The sequence below is a fragment of the Dipodomys ordii genome, unplaced genomic scaffold, assembly GCF_000151885.1.
Source record: "Dipodomys ordii isolate 6190 unplaced genomic scaffold, Dord_2.0 Scaffold20, whole genome shotgun sequence".
NCBI lineage: Eukaryota > Metazoa > Chordata > Mammalia > Rodentia > Heteromyidae > Dipodomys > Dipodomys ordii.
In genome coordinates this window covers 15,751,160-15,772,418 of record NW_012267236.1, presented here as the reverse complement: position 1 = coordinate 15,772,418, position 21,259 = coordinate 15,751,160, and the positions used below count along the sequence as shown (strand labels likewise).

The window sequence follows — 21,259 nt, the reverse complement described above, 5'->3', positions numbered from 1 at the left end:
ATATCAATATAATTTTTCTAGCATAGTCAATCCAATTATGGCAGTCAGGTGGTGATATTTTAATATTATTTAAGCAAAAGATTGAATGGCAATTCTCATTTTAATTAAGTGAGATGGAGGTAGGATAGAATTTCATCTTCCATTATTAGTCCTATGATTTTGTTACTCTCAGATTTGATTGAAAATTGGTTTGTGATTGATGGATAGTGACCTGCTTATATTTTATTTTAATTTTTTTCATTTTTCCTGGGTAAAAGTGCATTTCCACAATACAGGAAGTTTTGCAAGAGTGGAGATGTTCATCAGGAGCAGCACAACTGCAGAAATTTGGCAGTATAAATAGATAGCTCCTTTAGCTTGTGGCTACAATGTATCTTTTTTTTGGGGGGGGTGGTCCAGTCATAGGCCTGAACTCTGGGCCTGGGTGCTGTCCCTCAGCTCTTCAGCTCAAGGCTAGCGCTCTACCACTTAAGCCACAGCACCACTTCTGGCTTTTTTTTCTTTCTGCTTATGTAGTGCTGAGGAATTGAACCCAGGGCTTCAAGCATGCAAAGCAAGCACTCTACCACTGAGCCACCTTCCCAGCCCTACAATATATCTTAGTATACAAGACATTTAGAAATTCCTGACAGCTGCTCTTAGAGCAACTCACTTACCTTTACACTTCAAATCACATGAAGTGTGTTTTGGGTTTCAACAAAATGTTAAAGTTGCTTCCATCTTTCCTAATGTTTTTAAGGTTTGGTTGTCTGACACCATGATGTGAAATGTCCTAACTGAATCATATAAGAACAAGTGTTGGGGGAGTGGAGTACCATCTCCAGCCCCATCAGTAGATAAAGTATTAGTTCAATCAGTCATTGCAAACTTTCAAATTTTCAAGCTCCCAAACAAGTGTCTGCAGTCCTTTAACTATATTTGCAGAGCCTGGGTTCTCACCTGGGGATGTGTTTTGTACCCCTCCCCAGGGACAATTGTCTCTGGAGGCAGTATTGGTTGTCATGATACCTTGGCATCTCATGCTACAGCTGGGGATTCTGCTAAGTATCTCACACTGCTTAGCACAGTGCCCACAGAAAAAAGCATGTTGACAGTGTCAAGGTTGAGGACTATGGGTGTAGAAGTTTGTAAGGTCATGCTGTCTCCAGGGAAGCTGGCGACCCCAATATGAGCCAGAAGCAGCCTTGTAACATCAAAAACTTTCGGAGATGTTCCAGAACTGACTGAAATCCAGGAGACTTGAAACTCACAGGAAACTAAATCAACCTCCCCCCACACTTCATTAAGCTCCACTGATGTGAGGCGTCAGTGGACAGGGTAGATGCTCGTGTTGGACATATGTAGCTCATATGCTTGCCATTGGCAAGCTAAATGGGACTCAGATCACCCAGAAATGCTGCCTGGAGTCTAGACTCAAAAGAATCGGGAGGCTTTGGGGGGTACGTGAGGGTGGCTGAGACTCACTTTTGACACTCTCCATTCCTGAGATGTTCCACCATTGGGTGAGTCAGGCTGCATCTCTGTGGTGAGACGCCTCTCCTGTATACTGGTTACCACCTTGTGTCTTTTGCACTTTCTTCCTCTAGTTTCACCCTTGATCAGCTTTCTTTTGTTGTCCATATTGATTCTTTTCATTAATTTTCTTTTTAGTCTTCTTGGCTTGAGGGAGAGGAACTGCTTCCAAAAAATGTGCCAAGCACCACTGGGTGACCAGGATAATTAATATGAAGATTAGTATTAGGACATTGTCCCAAACTGAAGGCAACAATACGACAGTGTTTCAGAATATGGCACTATCGTGGTAGGGAGAAAGAGGATTCTGTGCAGGTAGCAAGGACACAGAGCCCATCCTGCATTGTCACATGGAGTCACTGCTTTGATATCTCAGGCACTGATTTGATAGCTTTGGAAATCAACCTTACACCTGTGGGAATGGTGGAGGGACTGGTTCCCACTCCTACAGACTGTCTGCTGCCCCTTTGAACTTTCCTGGATTTAGTTACAAGATGGAACATCAGGTCTCCAGAGGATGAAGCCATATAAAGTTCCACTTCATCTTTAGTTTTCTCTTTCAATAATAGAGGCAGTCATTTCATATGTGTTTTGAAGGCTGTAGTAAACCCACAGTGAAATTCAGCCAGGCTGGAAGGAAGCACTGGGATGGTTCAGAGAAGGAAGAGAGGAATTCTGCAGAAATTCACTCAATCCTTGAGTGAGTGAACTTGATGTGCTTTGCCAGCATCCTGCTGAATCACTCAGCAGAGTCAGAAACCTGCTAAGAGGTAAATCATAACCAATCCTCGCTTCTTTGACCAAGTCACCTCTACTCACATTGGCAGGAACTCAAAGAAATAGAAACTTTGAGTGAGATTGTCAAGCAGGGAGCAGGGAATAGGTTAGATGTAAGTTTTGTTTTCACACAGATCCTGAGGCTTCGGTCACGTTCTACCCACTTCGCTTAACTCCCCATTGACCTTCTTTCTACAAGGGCTAAAAGGAATGTTGATGTCCACAGTAAATGAAGTCACACAAACTCATCTAGTTTTAGTCTTGGCTCTGGTCCTCCTTACATATGGAACTTCAGACATAGCTTCTTTGAAGCTCAATGTCTCACCTATGAAATGGGAATAATAATATGTAGTATATTCATTGCTTGCAGGTGGAGGAGGTGTGAGTAAATATCTCATCAATGTACCTGGCATATTGTGGGAATTCAGAGAATACTAGTTATCATTTGGTGTGGAGGAAAATCACACCAAAAATCGGAATGCTCTTACAGGGGGCGTGAATAAATTCACAGTAAGAACTCATGACTGGTCTTACATGTCTTTTGAAAATCCAGGTTTACAATCTTTTTCTTTTTAGTAGGAATCATGGTGACAGAAAATGGATCAAGCACAGGAATTCTGAATTTTGGTGGCAGGAAGAGTGAAAAGGACAGCTAAGTTGTCATTCATTCGTGAGACATTGCCTGAAGGCTCCCGAGGTACCAGTTTCTATTAAATAAAAGGATGTACTTGGCAACCTCACCCCGTGTCCCTGAGACAGACTTGACCTTTCTGTGAAGAGACAGTGCTTAGAGATTCTTGAAATGCTGAATAGTCTAAGCACCTTGTGATTTTCTTCCATCCCTTATTAATACACTGTTATCAAAGCTGTTTGGAGTTAATTAATTATCTTCCAGACAAATTAATCTTACCTTCTCTTGAAAGGTGCTATAGTTGGAAAGGCATCTGACAAGAAAGACTATATGTGTGCACTGTAGATTCTTTTTTATAAAGGCTCAGCAGCATTTCTGGTTCATTGCAATGCAAATATTTAAGGCTGACCCAATCATGCTACTGGGAGACTGTGAAGGGAGAGAAGATGGAGGAGGAGGAGGAGGAAGAGGAAAGAGGAGGAAGGAAAGGATCAAGAAGTGGGAAGGAGGAGATTTTTTTTATCTCCTGAATTGCTATTATTTATTCCTGTTGAGAATTCTCTGCCATCTCTACCAAGAGTTGTTCTGTCCGTGAATTGAGTTTGGGTAGATCTGTGTGTGCTTCTAAGTCTTTCTGCATTATCACCACTGCCAGAAGTGGAAATTTACCCCCTCTGAAATGCAGGGATATATACCCAGGGCTTTCTCTTCCCCTGGTAGGACAACTTGGGACTCTCTGCCCTCTAGCTGGCTCTGCTTCAGCTGCTGTACATTATCAGGAAACTTACTTGTTTACTTGCTGAGCTTTGGGGCTAGACTCAAGAACATCTAGTTCAGGGGTCCCAGCACTGAAGGTAATACCCTGAAGATCAGGAAACCACGAGGAATGTTTGTTTAATGAGTACTGTAGCCAGAGGCATGCTTTTGCTCTGAATCAATATTTATTTCTCCTCCTCCCTTTTGGACCTAGTGTAGATTAGAAAACATGAAAATCAATGGATGGATGTTAAGATGCTCCTACAATTTGTGAGGGTGCATCAACATGAGACAAGACTTACCTGGTTGGGAATGGAAATGGTTTTTGAATTGTTTAATTTACTCAGAGAGGAAAAACTGAGCGTTTGTCTTTCTGTTTGTTTTGGCACAAATTTCAAGCTCCTTGGACCCATTTGCACTTGTGCTTGCACACATATGCATCACACATACACATATACACTGTACACACATACATCCCACACATTAATTAGAAGACTCTGCATTAGTACCTGTCATCATTTCCAGTCTGTGAAATCTGTCAATGGGCCAATAGAGAAAAAAAATGGAATGTGTCTCACCTTTGAAATCTATGGATTTCAAATTATAGCAACAGTGTTAATTTTATTGGAGTTCCAACCCCTGCAGAAGCTGGACTCTGAAATGGATTAAAATATGTTCATTTAGAAGTTTACAATATATATCTTGAATGAACTGACTAGAAGACTAACACCCCTGTGAGGAAACTATGTGGGAGATGAGAGTTTCTAGTGTCTAGATTATTTTGGCTACTCCCTCAATCCATAGTGATGCTTGAAACATTCTATTACAGTCAAGTTCTGGGAGCCCTTATACCTATTCATATATTCAACTCGAGCAATGATTTCAGAGGAGGAAAAGAATATCACTTCCCTGACAATTTCATGGGGCCCTAAGGCTTACATGCTCAGAGCATGGAGTCTGTGATAGAATTCTTGGCTATGTTTCTTCCTTGGAGTTGCAACTCAGTGGATGGTTTCTTTTTCAGGTGAGAGTGATTTCCCAGCCATTGCTTTGGCTTGCATAACCAGAAGACAGGCTTGGCTGCTCAATGCCTGTGTGCACCCCACATTCCAGTGAGGGAAGAAGGGCGGAGCTTCTTGGATGATGATGGATGTTCTACTGTGCAGGATGAAGGCAGAGTGTGTGACATCGCCACCACAAAGGTAAGAGTCACTTCTCACTGCCACTTTTCTCTTGACAGCTGTTGTATAGCAGAGGAAGAAGAAAATGAACAATACAGTAACATGAATAATTAGAACAATTAGGCTATTCTCTGGATAAAATCCATTGAGCAATTGATGTGAGTAGTTGAAAGAGAAAGGGCTGTGCCTGGAAGGGTTGGATTAATGTTGAGTGATGTCTTAGTCCAAGTTTGGAACATTCTGTGGCATATATGTAACACCACTAGTATTGTGACATGATTCCTCTTATTTGAGTCCATCTGGCTAAAAAAATAAATGCCCTAGAACTTATATTGGTATAAGTGTGGCTCAGGTTACAGAAGCATATTCTGTGGGAAACAATGTTTAGTGCATGGTAGAATGGGTCTAATGAAATTTGAGCTATTTTTACAAATGTAAAAATCAGAGTTTCCATATCTTTGTAAAACACTGGAGGCTATGTCTATACTGTACCTCTGCTCCCCCAAAAGAACTATATAATGCATCCTGTCTACTTAGACAAGGATAGATAGTTCAGCAAGGTCCCGAACAAACCCTGCATTTGCTTGAATGAACTATTTTGGCTGCTGGAGCATTAAAGTTTGCCATACTTGGTCTGGAAGTGAGTATCTTATTACTAGACTGTGAACAGTAGTTAGTATAAGGCTTTAGCTATAGAGAGGACAACAGATGACTTTCTGAACCACTGAACTCCTACACAGAAGGAGTCAGCTGCTGTCCTCTGTAGCTATAGCCTTTTCTCTTTTGCTCCTTTCAGTCTGTATATCCTATTAAGCATCTGTCACAGGGTATTATAATGTCTTTTATATCATCCTGTGAGTGATGTTGATACAATGGCTTATATAAGGGGTGCCAGAGAAAGTGAATAGAAGAGGAGGCAGAGGACAGGGAACTATGAATTGATCTGGGTCCTTTCAAATTCTCTACAATTCCTTCTCTTGACTACCAGAACCTTCCTGTTACAGACATTCATAAGTGTACTTCTCCACATAATGGGGTTCCGTTGGAGAAGTAATGTGGCTAGAGATGCAGGGTGAGCAGCTCCTTTTGGGGAAAAGTCTGTATTTTCCTTATTGAAAAGTGGTCCCTTGTGAGGTTTTGCCTTTTATGAATAGGTCAGCTTTCTGGCTTTCTGGCTCACTAAGTTACTCAGCCTTCTGAGCATCCCAATGCTTGGAGATGTGCTGTGTAGAATACAGAGATCCCTGGAGTTTCCAGAGAGGAGAAGCCACACACCAAGCAGAGATCTAATAGGGCTAGCACAGAGCTAATACTGCTGTATGGATGGAAGGAGCAGAAAAGAAAGGAATGAGGCAAGAACGGGGAAGGAAGGAAAATATACTATTGCATTAAGCCATATTTTTGTTGTTTTGATGTTTTTTGTCTTTTTAGCTTCTGTGTGTGTGTGTGTGTGTGTGTGTGTTACTCAGGACTGAACTCAGGGCTTCACACTTGCTAGGCATACTTATTTCTACTGAACTACCAACCCCTAGGTCATATTTTTATTTTTATTTTTTTAGTTTTTATTTTATTTTATTTTTGGTCCGGTCATGGGGCCTGAACTCTGGGCCTGGGCGCTGTCCCTCAGATCTTCAGCTCAAGGCTAACACTCTACCACTTTTGCGAGAGCACCACTTCTGTTTTTTTTTTTCTTTTTTGCTTATGTGGGGCTGAGGAATCGAACCCAGGGCCTCATGCATGCAAGGCAAGCACTCTACCCCTGAGCCACTTTCCAGCCCATATTTTTATTTTTATACTTTTACATTTTTGTGACTTCCAGGTTATTCCTCATTTAAAAAATTATTGTTATTGTAAAGGTGATGTACAGAGGGCTTGTAGTTGCAAAACTCGGGCAAAAAGTACATTTCTAACCCTAAGATATTATTTCTTTGTTGCTTTGTATGTCCCTTCCCCACAGTATAACCCCTGCTTTCACTGTATTTGATGTTGGTATAATTTGTGGAGGGGAAGGGAAAAAACAAATCGTTTAAATAGGGATACAGGTGGACCCATTGCAACAATGAGATGTACAAGTTGTTATGTCGAAAATGAACTTTACAACTTTGGGGGGAGAGAAGGGTTGGGGGGATGGGGGGAGGATGGGAAGTGATGGGAAGGGGAAACAAAGGAGGAGGCTACAATGCTTGATAAGAAATGTACTCATTATTTTGCCCATGTAATTGTAACCCCTCTGTACAGTATTTTCACAATAAAAAAAGAAAAAAATATTAATAAAAAAAGAGTACATTTCTAAGCCAGGTGCAGGTGGCTTACGCCTATAATCCTAGATACCCAAGAGGCTGAGATCTGAAGATTGTGGTTTGAGGCCAGCTGGGCAGGAAAGTCTTTGAGACTCTTATCTCTAACAAACAACTCAGAAAGGCCAGAAGTGGCATTGTGACTCAAGTGGTAGAGTGCTAGCCTGGAGCTAAAGAAGCTCAGGGACAGTGCTAAGGCCCTGAGTTCAAGCTCTAGGACTGGCACATATACAAAAGAATACATTTCTTTTTGGATAATGTCAGCCTTACCCTTGCTCTCTTCCAGTTTTTCCCTCCCATCCCTGCCCACAAGTTGTAAAGTTCATTTTCAGCATTGTGTCCAGTGTGTATCATTGCTGTATTTGTTTACCCTTTGTCCCTCCATTTCTGACCCCCCCTTTACACTCTCCAAAACATATAAACAAACAGGACAAAAATAAATGAAAACAAAAAATAGAAAAGAAGAACCCCAAAACTCTTGTTTTTATTTCCTGGAGTTCATTTTGATAAATATTACTTCATATGATCAGATGTGTATAAGCAGTGTGCCTCTCTGTTCTCTCCTGAGAGTATCCTCCTTTGGTCTCACTGTGTGTGAACGGCCTAGAGACCTGTATCATTTATTATATCCCAGGGCTCATGATGTTCAGGGTAGATGTCTAGGAGTGGAAGGTCTGGGTCACAGGGAAGATCTGTTTAGAGTATACATGTCGCCAGCAGTGTAACAGGGTTCTTTTCTCCCCATATCCCCACCAACATTTGTTATTCAAGTTCACAATGTTGGAAAATCTAACAGGGTGAGGTGGAATCTGAAAATTGTTTTGATTGGCTTTTCCTTTATGGCCAGGGATGATGAGCATTTCCTCATGTGTTTCTTTGTCATTCTTACCTAGGTTACATTTTTTAGAGTAAATTTTTACATAGGTCTTGTGAGTCATGGTTCCAAAAAGACTTTTGCATTTGTTAGTTGTTTACTTTAATCCTGGGATTTGAACTCAAAGCTTCACGCTTGCTAGGCAAGCATTGTACCCACTTGAGCTATAACCCCAATACTGCATTTATTATCTTGTCATTGAGTTGGGTTTGGCATTTCATTTCACAGTTGAAGAGTCTTCCTTGCCACGGTCACATAGCTGGCATGAGACAATTCAAATATTAGTTTCCCTAGGCTTTGTCTCTCAATGTTTGTCTGATATATCTTTTGGCTCAGTGTGAATAATGGAACACAGTGTGTTAATTTTGTTTCACTCAACATATAAGAGTTTGGTTCAGGTTATGAATGTTCTGAAATTGGGTGGCCTCGGAAGCCAGGGAATATACCACGGGTGTGTTGCCAGCCTTGGCCCATGCTTGGCAAGCATGTCAGATACAGAAGAGAGCTAGAATGGAGTTTTGTGGCTTAGATATCCAGTGGGATTCACACTTACATCAAGCTTCCTCTGTGGATAGGGATGGATAGCTCCTGGAGCCAGTGATCCATGAAAGGGCCTTAGGGATATCCAAGCAGTGCTGTTCCTAGGAACAAAGATTTCAATCTGAAAGGCTCTTGGAAGTTTCCCATGTTTTACATTCTGGCTTTGGTCATGTCCTTCCAGATTCCTTGCAAGTACTATTTAGATGCTATAAAATCATCCATTCAAGAAGGGCTGAACTCAAATCCATTAACATCTCCATTTCCAAATGCACAGGGAGGGTGGAGGCTCCCATGTAAGGGGAAGGGACTGGGGAGATATTGGTGTTGATTGGATTGGGTTTAGATTTCAGTTCTGTTTGTGTTTACATGATTTTATTTGGTATTTTCTCAAGTGAGGTTACTAATCTGTGTTCTATTACTATAATAAAATACCCAAGGTCCAGTAATTTATGGAGGAAAGGATTTGTTTAGCTCGAAAGTTTTGATGCATTAGAGGTCGTAGGATAAGACCGGAAGCCAGGGAGAACAATGCAGGGCTCAACCTTTTTCTTTAATACCAAAAGAATTCCCTCCTGGGGGTTTCAAAAGAATGACCTTGATCCCTTCTGGAGGCCATGCCTGCCTTGGCAAAACCTGTTCTCATCAGATTTCACCTCTTAAGATTGTTGCCCTGGGAGTCTTCTAATATGTGAACCTCTGGATCAGATGCACATGGGTATTGGGATCCTGGAGGACAACGAACATTGAAAGCATAGTACGCAATGTAGTTGGAAGTTGAATTTAACAAGACAATACTCTTTTTAAAAACCCAAATGATTTTTTCTTTTGCATTTACCACAATGAAATGAAACTTTTGGATGGGTGCTCCAAAAAGATTACAGTATTCTTGCTGAAAATGGCCTGTTCATTTTTTCCTTTGATGAAATGAATTATATAGATTTTGTTTTGAAAAGTGGAAGGCAAAAAGAATTTAAGTATCTATTGACTTTTATGGAGTTGGTTTTAATGTATCGTTCTACTCAATAAGAAAAACTGGCTGATCCTTTCATTTTCTGAGAAAAGCAAGACTTATCAAAGACAGCCCTAGATGTAGGTATATGTGCCTGAGTCAGCTTTGATAATTATATAGTTATATTATTTTTTGAGTAGATTTCAGAGAATGAAGCCAGGAGAGGAGGAAAGGAACTAAGAAATTTTGGGGTTTAGACGTGTTTATAGCGAGTTCAATCAATGTAGTTTTTCTCAGTTCAGTGATGGTCTTATACTTTTTGACATCTTCTCCTTCCTTCTCATTTTGCCATCACCAAGAGGCACAGGGTGGCTGAATATTCTATGTAGTGTTTTTCGCACTGATCGGACTTAATGGTAAGCAGGAGAATCAATAGATTAAGTCAAATGTCTTCCTCAGTGGTAGAGGGCTTGCCTCACATGTATGAGGTCCTGGGTTTGATTCCTCAACACCACATAAACAGAAGAAGTTGGCAGTGGTTTTGTGGCAGAGCGCTAGCCTTGAGCTGAAGCGCTGAGGGACAGCACCCAGGCCCAGAATTCAAGCTCCATAACCGACAAAAAAAAAGTCACAGCTTTGTTGAGATATATTACATGTCATATCATTAAACCATTCAATTCTGTTGTTTTTAGTATACTATTTAAATGTTAAGTTTGTATAACCATCCTATCCCAGAATATTTTTTTACCGCCTTCCACAGAAACCCAGAGCTATTAGCATACCCATTCTCTCCTTTGCTATCTCTTAGCAGCCACTAATCATCTTCCTGTCTCCAGCAGGTTGCCCACTGTGGATATTTTGTAGATAGCCATATAATACATAGTGACATTTCAGTCAGTGGCAATGCATATATTGTCTTGATTTATGTATACATGTGGGATCAACCTTACATTCTTCAGATAAATCCCAGGGGGATTTATGTGCTTGGCTTTTGTTTACTTGTGTTTTGTTGTAGGTTTTTGCATCTATGTTCATAAGGAATATCGATCTATAGTTTTATTTTTTCCTTTACTTTTTTCTTCTCTCTCTCTTTCTCTCTCTTTATGGTAGTAGTAGGGTTTGAATTTAGGGTCTCATGCTTGCTAGGCAGGGACTTTACTACTCAGACATGTCTCTAGCTCTTTTCCCCCCACTGGCTGTTTTTGACATAGGCTCTCACTTCCTGTTCAAGCATATGCCAAATTCATAATAAACCCATTTTAGGACTGTAGCAGGGATGACAGGTGCATGCCACTGTGCCCAACTTCTTCCACAAAGTTGGAGTTTCATGGACTTTTCTATCCAGGGCCGACCTGGACTGTGATCATTCTAATTTCAATCTCTTGCATAGCAAGGATTAAAGTTGTACCACCAGACCTGGGATTAGCTATTCATCCAAGGACCCCTTGCTCCGTTTTCATGAGAAGCTTTATTGCGTTGTCTTGGTATGCTAGAACTCAAGATGCTCATTGCTTCTATACAAATTGTCTTCACTGTTAGGTTTTGCAAGAAATAGACTAAGACAGATTTGTGTGCAGGTAGCCTGTGGGTGTCTGTCCTTGGGATCAACATCTGTGGGGATGGAGTGGAGCAAGATGGGGCAAGAGAGGGCTTGAGCTGTGGTGAGGTTCCAACAAAGATTTTAGCTCACTAGAACTGAGATACTCACCTTTTAAAGGGTGCTAGGTATTTTTGCCCCCCTTATGAACATGGCATTGGATGTGGGCTGGCATGGAGAAGGATTAGGATCTGGAGCAAGGCAACTGTGTTTGGATGAGAGTGATTCCCAAAGAAGGACTTAGCTGAGGGAGTTAGTATTAACACTCTCAGTAGGTGTGATAGTGAATGCTTCAGTTCTGAAGGGCAGATCTAGGTGACTATGAAGCAGTGTGCATCCGGCCATTTGCTCTAGGCCTTTTTAGTGGTCAGGGCTAGGAAGTAAGATGTTCCTTTGCCGCAAAAAATTCATATTGTCATTTCCAGTCCAAATTCAGGATCAATGGGATTTCCTGTAATTTCTTTAACTTTTACACCTAAAAGCTCAGGAGAACTTACTGATGCCAACTGAACATTTATTTGCTTTATCCTATGTGTGTATGGAAGTTTCAGAGTAATTATACCCACATGATTGCTAAACATATTTTAAAATTTCTATCATACTTCTTTTGTTCTTAGGAATATATATATATATATATGTATATATATAAGTAGGGATGTACAAATTGTTACATTTTAGTGTATATTGAGATCATTTGTTTCTCTGAATTTAAGCCATCAACTTGATGCATAAAGAGGTTTAATTTTTATGAAATGCCTTTTTGATGTTTAATTAAAATTTAGAAGGTTTCAAAGCTGGACTTCCAACTATGTTTTCAAAAGCCTGTTGATTTTTCCTCTCCATATAGAAAATCCTTGTATTATTTTTTTGGTTGATGTACTTTTTTCTTTATGTAGATGTGTGCGTGCATGCGTGTGTGTGTGTGTGTTATACATGCATAGGCAAATATATACCTGTATGTACATGTACAGGTGTGCATATATATTTATAATTCTCACTTTTTGGATACATTTTAACAACCTATTCTGTAGCTTGGTCTTGTGTTTTCTCACTCAGCCAAATTATTGTAGAAACCACACTGCTACATTGCATATTGAGGTGGACTGTAACTTTTTCTTTCAGCCAGTTTTCTACCAACGGACATTTGAGTTGATTCCAATCATTCACTGTTTTTGTTTTTTGCTGGTCTATCATTGGGCAATATTTCAAGACCTATGTCATTTTGCTAAATGTTGCCAAATTCCTCTCCTTAGGAGGTCTCTTTCATTTTGTATTCCCTTCACAATGTCTATGGAGAGTAGCTGCTTTCCCACAGAGGGATATTTAGTCTTTAGTTGTTTGTAATTTGATACATTAGGTATAATGTTTCAATATAGTTTCAATGTGCATATTTTTTTCTGTGAACTGTTTCCACCTCATCAATTTCCTTTTCTATTTTTATTTTATTTTCTGTGTTTTGAGTCAGAATTAGAAGCTATTCACATTTCTGGGTTATAAATGAATTGACCAATATCTTCAACAAGTAACTAAATATCTGTATCTATATCTATACTCACATAGATTGTATATATACAGCCATCCTTCAGTATCCATTGCTATTGGTTTGAGGTCCCTATAGACACACAAATTTGTAGTTGCTCAAGTCTCTAATGTAAAGTGATGCAATATTTGCAGTAAACCTATGCATATCCTTCTATATATTTTATATATTTGAGAATATTTGTAATACTGTCTACAATAGGAATTCTACTACCTATGGAAGTCTGTTTTGTTTAGGGAATAATTTTCCTGGAATATTTTTAATCTTCAATTGGTTAAATCCTCAGATGTAGAAGTCATGGTCATGGAGATCCAAGTGTGTATATAGAAAGACATGTGTGTATGTGTGTGTATATATATACATATATATATATGTATATATATATACAGTGTATATATATATACACACACACACAAAGGTGTATATATAATAAAATATATATAACAAATGTATTGTAAACACATAATATATGTATCATATGGAAACAGAAATATATGTAGACAAATCTTTGGACCAGTAGAGTACTGGGCTGGTCATGAAGCCCTGGATTGGGCTTCTGTCTTGATCTGTACTATTGTTGCCTAGTTGTCTCTTTCAGTTCTCAATTAACCAATCTCAGGATGAGGAGAAAGGACAGTTTGTAATTGCCGTAAGACTGGCTACATAAATGAATGCTTTCTTCACTGTGTAACAGTGGGAGGGGAGCTCTGTCATCTGTCCTTAGTCAGCTTCTGTAGGCAAGACTCAGCCAGGGAAGCCAGTTTCTACTTGGTAGGTTGCAGCTTGCCTTCTGAACTAAAGCAGTCATTCTGATCCTAAGAAATGCTTTACTCCCCCTCTCTTCTGAAAGTACCATAACCAGAGACCTTTGGTTTAATGAAATGTATGGACTTAGACTCTCCTTCACTGGTGTAGAGTAAATGAAATGCAAGGAGGACATGGACTGACATGGGTGACAGTCATGGTGTTTAGAGGAGTCACTGTGGAGACACTGGGAAACAGACCACACATTTTGTAGACCACAAACAGACTCTAGCTTTCTAGCTTTGTGGGCTTCCAGGACAACAAGATGAAACATAACCTACTAGCAGATAACTTCCATTAAAGTCAGCTTAGCTAAACGAGCTTCTTGGAACATTTTACCCTTCTACTTGCCATGAGCATAGCTAGCTTTCAGAAACCTAAGTTACATAAATATTTGGATCAAGCCAGGAGCTCTGACTTAGGCCTTTCAAAAAAGATACTTAATTTAAAAAACAAAACCAGAAGTGTGGGCAATAGAGCTTTTAGAAGAGGACATTAAATCCTTTGAATTTATGTCAAGCTATGCTGTGTCTCTAGTTTTATGGGACACATTTAGTGTTGGTGTTTTGGGAGCAAATACCCATGTATTTATTTTTTATTTTGTTTTTGTCAGTCATGGGGCTTGAACTCAGGATCTAGGTACTGTCCCTGAGCTCTTTTTTGCTCAAGGCTAGTGCTCTACCACTTTGAGCTGTAGCTCCACTTTTGGTTTTCTAGTGGTTAATTGGAGATAAGAGTCTCACAGACTTTCATGCCTGAGTTGGCTTTGAACTGCGATCCTCAAATTTCAGCCTCTTGAGTAGCTAGGATTATAGCTGCGAGCCCCCAATGCCTGGAAACACATGTATTTCTCATGGCTATAGAATTACTCATGATGTGGAAGGCAGAGGCTGTGTTTTAACACTGTATCCTTTCAGGTCAGGAATCTTCTCTCACTGATACCCTTGGATTTCCAGAGCATCAGGGAAGAAACATTCTGTCCTGACCTTCTGCTTTCTTTAATGGAGTTGAAGGCAGATTAGGTAAATGCAGCCTCCTTAGCTTGTCTACATCCTGGTCTTTTCTTTCTCATCCCTTGTCAAGTCTCATCAGTTGTATCTGATGAACTTCTCTTAATCTGATCACCTGTTCTTTGCATGTACTCCCACCCTGGGAGTTTGAGTCTTGCCTCTTCTTTCCTGCATCTTTGCAAGATACTATTCTAACACTCTATCTTTTTTACATTGCTGTCAGTAGACTCATTGTTTTGATTATTAGTTTTATTTTTTTGGGGGGGGGTTGGTCATGGGTCTTGAACTCTGGTCCTGGGTGCTGTCCCTCAGCTCTTCAGCCCAAGGCTAGCGCTCTACCACTTGAGCCATACTACCACTTCCGGTTTTCTGGTTTATTGGAGGTAAGAGTCTCACGGATCTTCTTGCCCAGGCTGGCTTTGAACCACTATCCTCAGATCTTAACCTCCTGAGTAGCTAGGATTATAGGTGTGAACCACTGGCTCCTGGCTGATGATTAGTTTTTTAATTTATAAAGGAAAGGAGTTTATTTTGCTTAGAGTTCTGGAGGCTGAGAAGCATCTAGGTTGGAACGGGCAATTAGTAAGATCCTCATACTATGTCATGATACCAAGGGCAGAAAGGCGAACCTCACTGGGATTCACCTAAGTCATGGTCACAATTGCAACCATGCTCACTTGTTGGTTAAGACCCTGTAGTGGTCTGGCTGACAGGATAAAAGTCCAGATTCTCTGGATTGATATAATAGCCCCTTCATCATTTGCCTTCCGTCTGTCTCTGATACACCTGCTGCAGTGGGACACCATTTGTCCACTTCGGTCAGCTTTGCTGGGTCTTTCACTACCCAAGCTGTTTTGAAACTTCAGAGTTTCTCTAGAAAGAGTCTTTGTACTTTTCTCAATAATCCTGAGCATACCTGACTGGCTTATGTTGTGTTTCTTACCCTGGATTACTGATTATAATAAAGAAGAAACCAAGGGCAGACAGAGTCTGTGTATTGGAGAGCCTGGGTTAGAATCTTGGCTCCAATTTTCATTTACCTATTGTGTGATCTTGGACTCAAGTCCTCTAAGCAGCCATTTTCACCATATGCCTTCCTGATAGTTTTGGAAGGATTAAATGACATTTGTGAGTTAGTCACCTAATCCTACCTGATGAGAACTCAGTACACGGTTGTCTGCTATCCTTTATCTGTTCCACCTGCCCTGAGGAAGCATCATTGAATTAATTGAGTGATGGTCAACAGCCTTTACTTCTTTCTTGAGAAATAGTTCTGGTACATCCTGATTAGTGTCAGAATTAGAAATTGGCTATGTGCTTGGTCAATGAAGACTCTCTATAGCGAGATAATCATTGATGAGAGTTGTTCAGGAGACTGTGAGGAGGGGAGGGGTGACAGGGGAGTGTTTCTGTGTTGTGACATTGATAGTACAATTAACTTGAGAAGGTTTCCTTGGTGCAGCCTCTTTCCACATGGACATACGTGAAACACCATCCGAGGAAATGTAACGATAGCTCCAAGATAGTCAGTACTTAAAGGTAGAGAGATAATTATATCCTCTTGATTTGCTCAGCTTCATAGGAAATGAGACTCACAAAAGGAATAACTCACTGGAGCGTAAAGAGAAACGCACATCATTTTTATGAGCTAAGTTTCCAGTGGGTAGGCTGGGGGCCAAGTGCAGAGGAGCTTGCTTTTTCTGTACCCTGAGCCAGGGTACAGGGAAGAGAAGGGCACAAGTCTGCCATCAGCTAGCCCATCACATCAGAGCTGTGCATTCTCAAACATGGGGGACCTCTTAGTTGGGACTGTGAAGACATATGTATTGTGTAAGTGGTCTAGAGTGTGTTGGCGTTTGGGCATCAGAGATGGGAGGTGATGTTTGACAGCTTAATAAATAATGAAATAGGAATCAGAATTCTCAAGCACTCTATAGCAGCCCTTTTTGCTTTCTGGAAAAGTAATAGATCTTTAAAGTCAAGCTTTTTGTTTGGTCAAGTACCACTATTGGGGCTTGAACTCATGGCCTGAGTTCTGTCCTTTTAATTTTCTTGCTCATGGAGTCACAGCTCCATTTCTGGCATTTTGCTGGTTAGTTGGAGAAAATGAGTTCCAAGGACTTTCTTCCCTAACTGGCTTTGAACAGCAGTCTTAAGATCTCAGCCTCTTGTGTAGCTAGGATTACAGGTGTGAGCCACCAGTGTCTAGATTCAAACTTAACTCTTGGAAAAAGTATCTGTTTTGCCTTTTTTCTTATCAAAGTATGTAATCATACATATGTTATATATGATATACATTAATCTATTTTATTTATATTGTGTTTATATATTTTATGTAGTAATATATTGTATTTATATTTAGATTTATTTTATATCTTATCTTAATATATAAATATAATCATATATATTCACATGAACATATATATGTATGCATAAATATGTATATATATGGCTTTGCTTTTAGTGTAGCCCATCATCCTGGGAAAAAGAAGCTTGAAAAGTGAAAGCTGGGACCCAGTATAATCCTATTTATGTTCCTTCAAGGTGCTGCATGATCTGCCTTGTCTCCCTTCCCAGCCAGCACTCCACCTCCTGTGTCCATCATGGTGTTTGGTGAGTTTTTCCATCGCCCTGGACCAGACGAGGAGCTTGTCAACTTGAACGTGGGGGGCTTTAAGCAGACGGTGGATCAGAGCACGCTCCTGCGGTTCCCTCACACCAGACTGGGGAAGCTGCTTGCCTGTCACTCTGAAGAGGCCATTCTGGAGCTGTGTGATGATTACAGCGTGGCCGATAAAGAGTACTATTTTGATCGGAACCCCTCCCTGTTCAGATATGTATTAAATTTTTATTACACGGGGAAGCTACACGTCATGGAGGAGCTGTGTGTATTCTCCTTCTGCCAGGAGATCGAGTACTGGGGCATCAACGAGCTCTTCATCGACTCCTGTTGTAGCAGCCGCTACCAAGAGCGCAAGGAGGAAAGCCACGAGAAGGACTGGGACCAGAAGAGCAATGATGTGAGCACCGACTCCTCCTTTGAAGAGTCCTCTCTGTTTGAGAAGGAGCTGGAGAAGTTTGACCAGTTGCGATTTGGACAACTCCGGAAAAAAATCTGGATTCGGATGGAAAACCCAGCCTACTGTCTATCGGCCAAGCTGATTGCCATCTCCTCTTTGAGCGTGGTTCTGGCTTCTATCGTGGCTATGTGCGTCCACAGCATGTCTGAGTTCCAGAATGAGGACGGGGAAGTGGATGACCCCGTGTTGGACGGGGTGGAGATTGCCTGCATCGCCTGGTTCACCGGAGAGCTTGCTATCCGGCTAGTTGCTGCTCCCTGCCAAAAGAAATTCTGGAAAAACCCTCTGAACATGATTGACTTTGTGTCCATTATTCCCTTTTATGCCACGTTGGCCGTAGACACCAAGGAAGAAGAAAGCGAGGACATTGAAAACATGGGTAAGGTAGTCCAGATCCTCCGGCTCATGAGGATCTTCCGAATTCTGAAGCTGGCCCGGCACTCAGTAGGCCTTCGATCTCTCGGAGCCACGCTGAGACACAGCTATCACGAAGTGGGGCTGCTGCTGCTTTTCTTATCCGTAGGAATTTCCATCTTCTCCGTGCTTATCTACTCTGTGGAGAAAGATGACCACTCATCCAGTCTTACCAGCATCCCCATCTGCTGGTGGTGGGCCACCATCAGCATGACAACTGTGGGCTATGGAGACACCCATCCTGTCACCTTGGCTGGCAAGATCATCGCCAGCACCTGCATCATCTGCGGCATCTTGGTAGTGGCGCTTCCTATCACCATCATCTTCAACAAGTTTTCCAAGTATTACCAGAAGCAGAAAGACATTGACGTGGACCAGTGTAGTGAGGAGCCACCAGAGACCTGTCATGAGCTACCTTACTTTAACATTAGGGACGTGTATGCGCAGCGGGTGCAGGCCTTCCTTGCGAGTCTGTCTTCTGTGGGCATCGTGGTGAGCGATCCTGAGTCCACAGAGGCTTCAAGCATTGAAGACCATGAGGATGTTTACCAAGCAGCATCCTTGGAGAAATGCACAGTCAAATGAGCAGGGACATTTGTGCCTGTATCTTGTGTCCCTTCCCGACATTAGGTTAACAGAGCTTTATAAACCTCAATGGGTTTGTTAAAAAAAATCATGTAATTCTCAGGGTGTACCTTTTAGCCATAGTTGGACATTCATTGCTGAATTCTGAAATGATAGAATTATCTTTATTTTTCTCAATTAAATGCCTTGTTCTGAAATTTATTTTTTACAAGAGAGCGTTGTGATACGGTTTTTGGGGGAAAAAAGGTAACTGATATTGGGTGGGATTAGTTGCTACGGCTTGTGTATCATTCTGTATTTGTCATTTACTCACATTGAGCTAACTTACTGATGAGTAGAATCAGAGGCCCAGCTGACTGAAGAGTACATGCATGTAAGATCCACAACATGAGACAATGCATGTAAATCCATGTTCATGTTCTAGGCATGGAAATTAGGAGCCCAATAAACGTCCTAATTCAGTACGGAGAATGTCTTGGATGTTTTTATGTCGAGAAAGTAAGCATGCATGTGGTTGGGACATACAGATGAAATATGAACTCTTTCAGATATATTTCCTGCACATATTTTTATTTTTGGATGATACTGGGTTTGCACTCTGGGCATCATACTGAGGCAGGTTCTCTACTGCTGAACCAGGTTCTCTACTGCTGGTTGTTTTAAAGATAGAGTCTTTTTTTTTTTAAGTAAGTAAGTAAGTTTTTTTTATTGTGAAAATACCATATGGAGGGGTTACAATTACATGAGCAAGGTAATGAGTATACATATAGAGCCTTGTTCCCTGTTCAGGCATGAGTCTGGACCACAATTTTTCCCATTTTAAGCTTTCTGTAGTTGCTGGGATAATAGAAGTGTGCCACTGTGTCCAGCTTCCCTCCACTGAGCTGGAGTCTCTTGGACTTTTCTGCCCAGGCTGGCCTGAAACTGCAGTCTTCCCGTTCCAGCCTCCCTGTATTTCAGGCTGACAGCCATGTGCCACTGTTGCTTTCTATGGGGTGAGAAAGGGTCTGGGAACTTTTCTGCCCAGATTAGCTTCAAACTGTGATCCTTCTATTCTCAGCTTCTCAAGTATTGGATTGTATAACATTGAAAAATATTGTTGTAATATTTTCTGCTTACTGCTAGGATACATGAAACCCACATCACCTGAAAATTATCCAGAAGAAGATAAACCTACACACACTCACAGTCAGAGACCCATTCAGGAGGTGGAAGGAAGGAGGAATACACAAACACACAGATGTGATTTATTATGGCCAGAGGAATGAAATGTAAATGACCAAAAAAAGCTTTGCCAACAGCTCTAAAATGAGCCAACGTTTTCAAATCACCACAGAGGTGTGATGGCTGCATCTTACATAGAATTCCCTGAGTACCAAAGGAGAAATTCATAATCATTGTCAGCAGTGACAGAGCAATTCCACCCTGTATGGGGAGAACTTAGCTGTAGCCTTCATTTTGGCAATCTATGGCTCTGCTAACTCACCTTGTCAGGCTGTCTGCACTGTTCTTTCCCTGTGCTCTTCTGGATGGAGGAGCCACATGGATTTATTTTCCAACCTTTAATGCTTAGGGATGTGTTTCAAAGAAGGATGTTATCAACGTTTTCACTCTTCATTCCTCCTAAAGTGCCAGTGGCTTTTGAGGTAGACTTACTGAAGCAAGGCGCTTAAGTTTGATTTCTTTGGGTGATACTGGAATTTGAACTCAGGATCCTAACACTCAGTTTGCTAGCTCAGCTGCTGCTCTATTACTTGAGCCATGCCTCCAGCCCACCTTTTTGCTGGTGAATTGGAGATGGGCTCTTTTAGACTTTTCTTCCCAGGCTAGCTTTGAACTGAGACCTTTCAGACCTCATTCCCCTGAGTAGCTAAGATTCCAGGTGTGAACATCAGCTCAGGTAGAATCAGATCGCTCTTTTAAAGCTGGAGGTTTATTATACGTATGTGTGTCATCTATTGCTCAATAAAAAAAACATAAACATGTTTCTCAAAATTTTCTTTTGATGTTGGGATAAATGTAGTTTTGAGCCATGGCAGACTTTACAGCCTCATTTTATTAAGCATTCCCTAAGTAGTAGTGAGGTCTGTTTAAACAGTGATTTTACTAATATCCCCCCACCAACAATAATAAGAATGGGTGAGTTCGGTTAGCCCTTTCCCTATATGATCTCATTTATTTCTTTTCAGTTTCCTAATAGCCAGGGGAAATTACTGTTTGCATTTGAAGCTGTGACAATTAAGGCCGACAGGGAAAGTGGTTTGCTTAAAGTCACACAGTGAGAAACAGAGTTGGGCTCTGAACTCACAGAGCCTGGGCGTTGAACTGCCATGAGAGAGCAGATGTAAGGAAACATCAAGAGATAAGAGAGCAGCCAGTGCTAGTGTCAGAGTTTGATTTTTCTAGTACGTGAGTCAAAGGAATAATACTGGCTTGTGTACCTGTGCTTTCCTGATCCAGAAACTAAGCACTATTTTTTTTAAAATGAAGACAATTATCTAGAATGTCCCTAAAGCTGGAGCAGGGCCTGGAGGATCCTCTCCTTGAGGATACCTAGTGGCAGACCTGGGGGAAAGCTGTGACCACATGCATTCAGGAACGCCTCTTGACTGGTGGGAGCTGAGGGGAATGAATAGGTCAAAGCGCTGCCAGTGCTTATGTGGATTCCTGGAACAGTTTGTGTGTGGCAGTACCTTCCTCCTGGGCAGGACC

General features: G+C 41.1%; 1 protein-coding gene across 1 annotated transcript; it reads left to right on the top strand.

Moving 5' to 3' along the window:
- Positions 1-2,874: 2,874 nt before the first annotated feature.
- Positions 2,875-19,015, top strand: Kcns3 (potassium voltage-gated channel, modifier subfamily S, member 3). Its single transcript, XM_013013591.1, has 3 exons — positions 2,875-2,986; positions 4,701-4,878; positions 17,013-19,015. The coding sequence occupies exon 3, from the start codon at positions 17,072-17,074 to the stop codon at positions 18,545-18,547; it is 1,476 nt and encodes a 491-aa protein (XP_012869045.1). The 5' UTR covers positions 2,875-2,986; positions 4,701-4,878; positions 17,013-17,071; the 3' UTR covers positions 18,548-19,015.
- Positions 19,016-21,259: the final 2,244 nt, after the last annotated feature.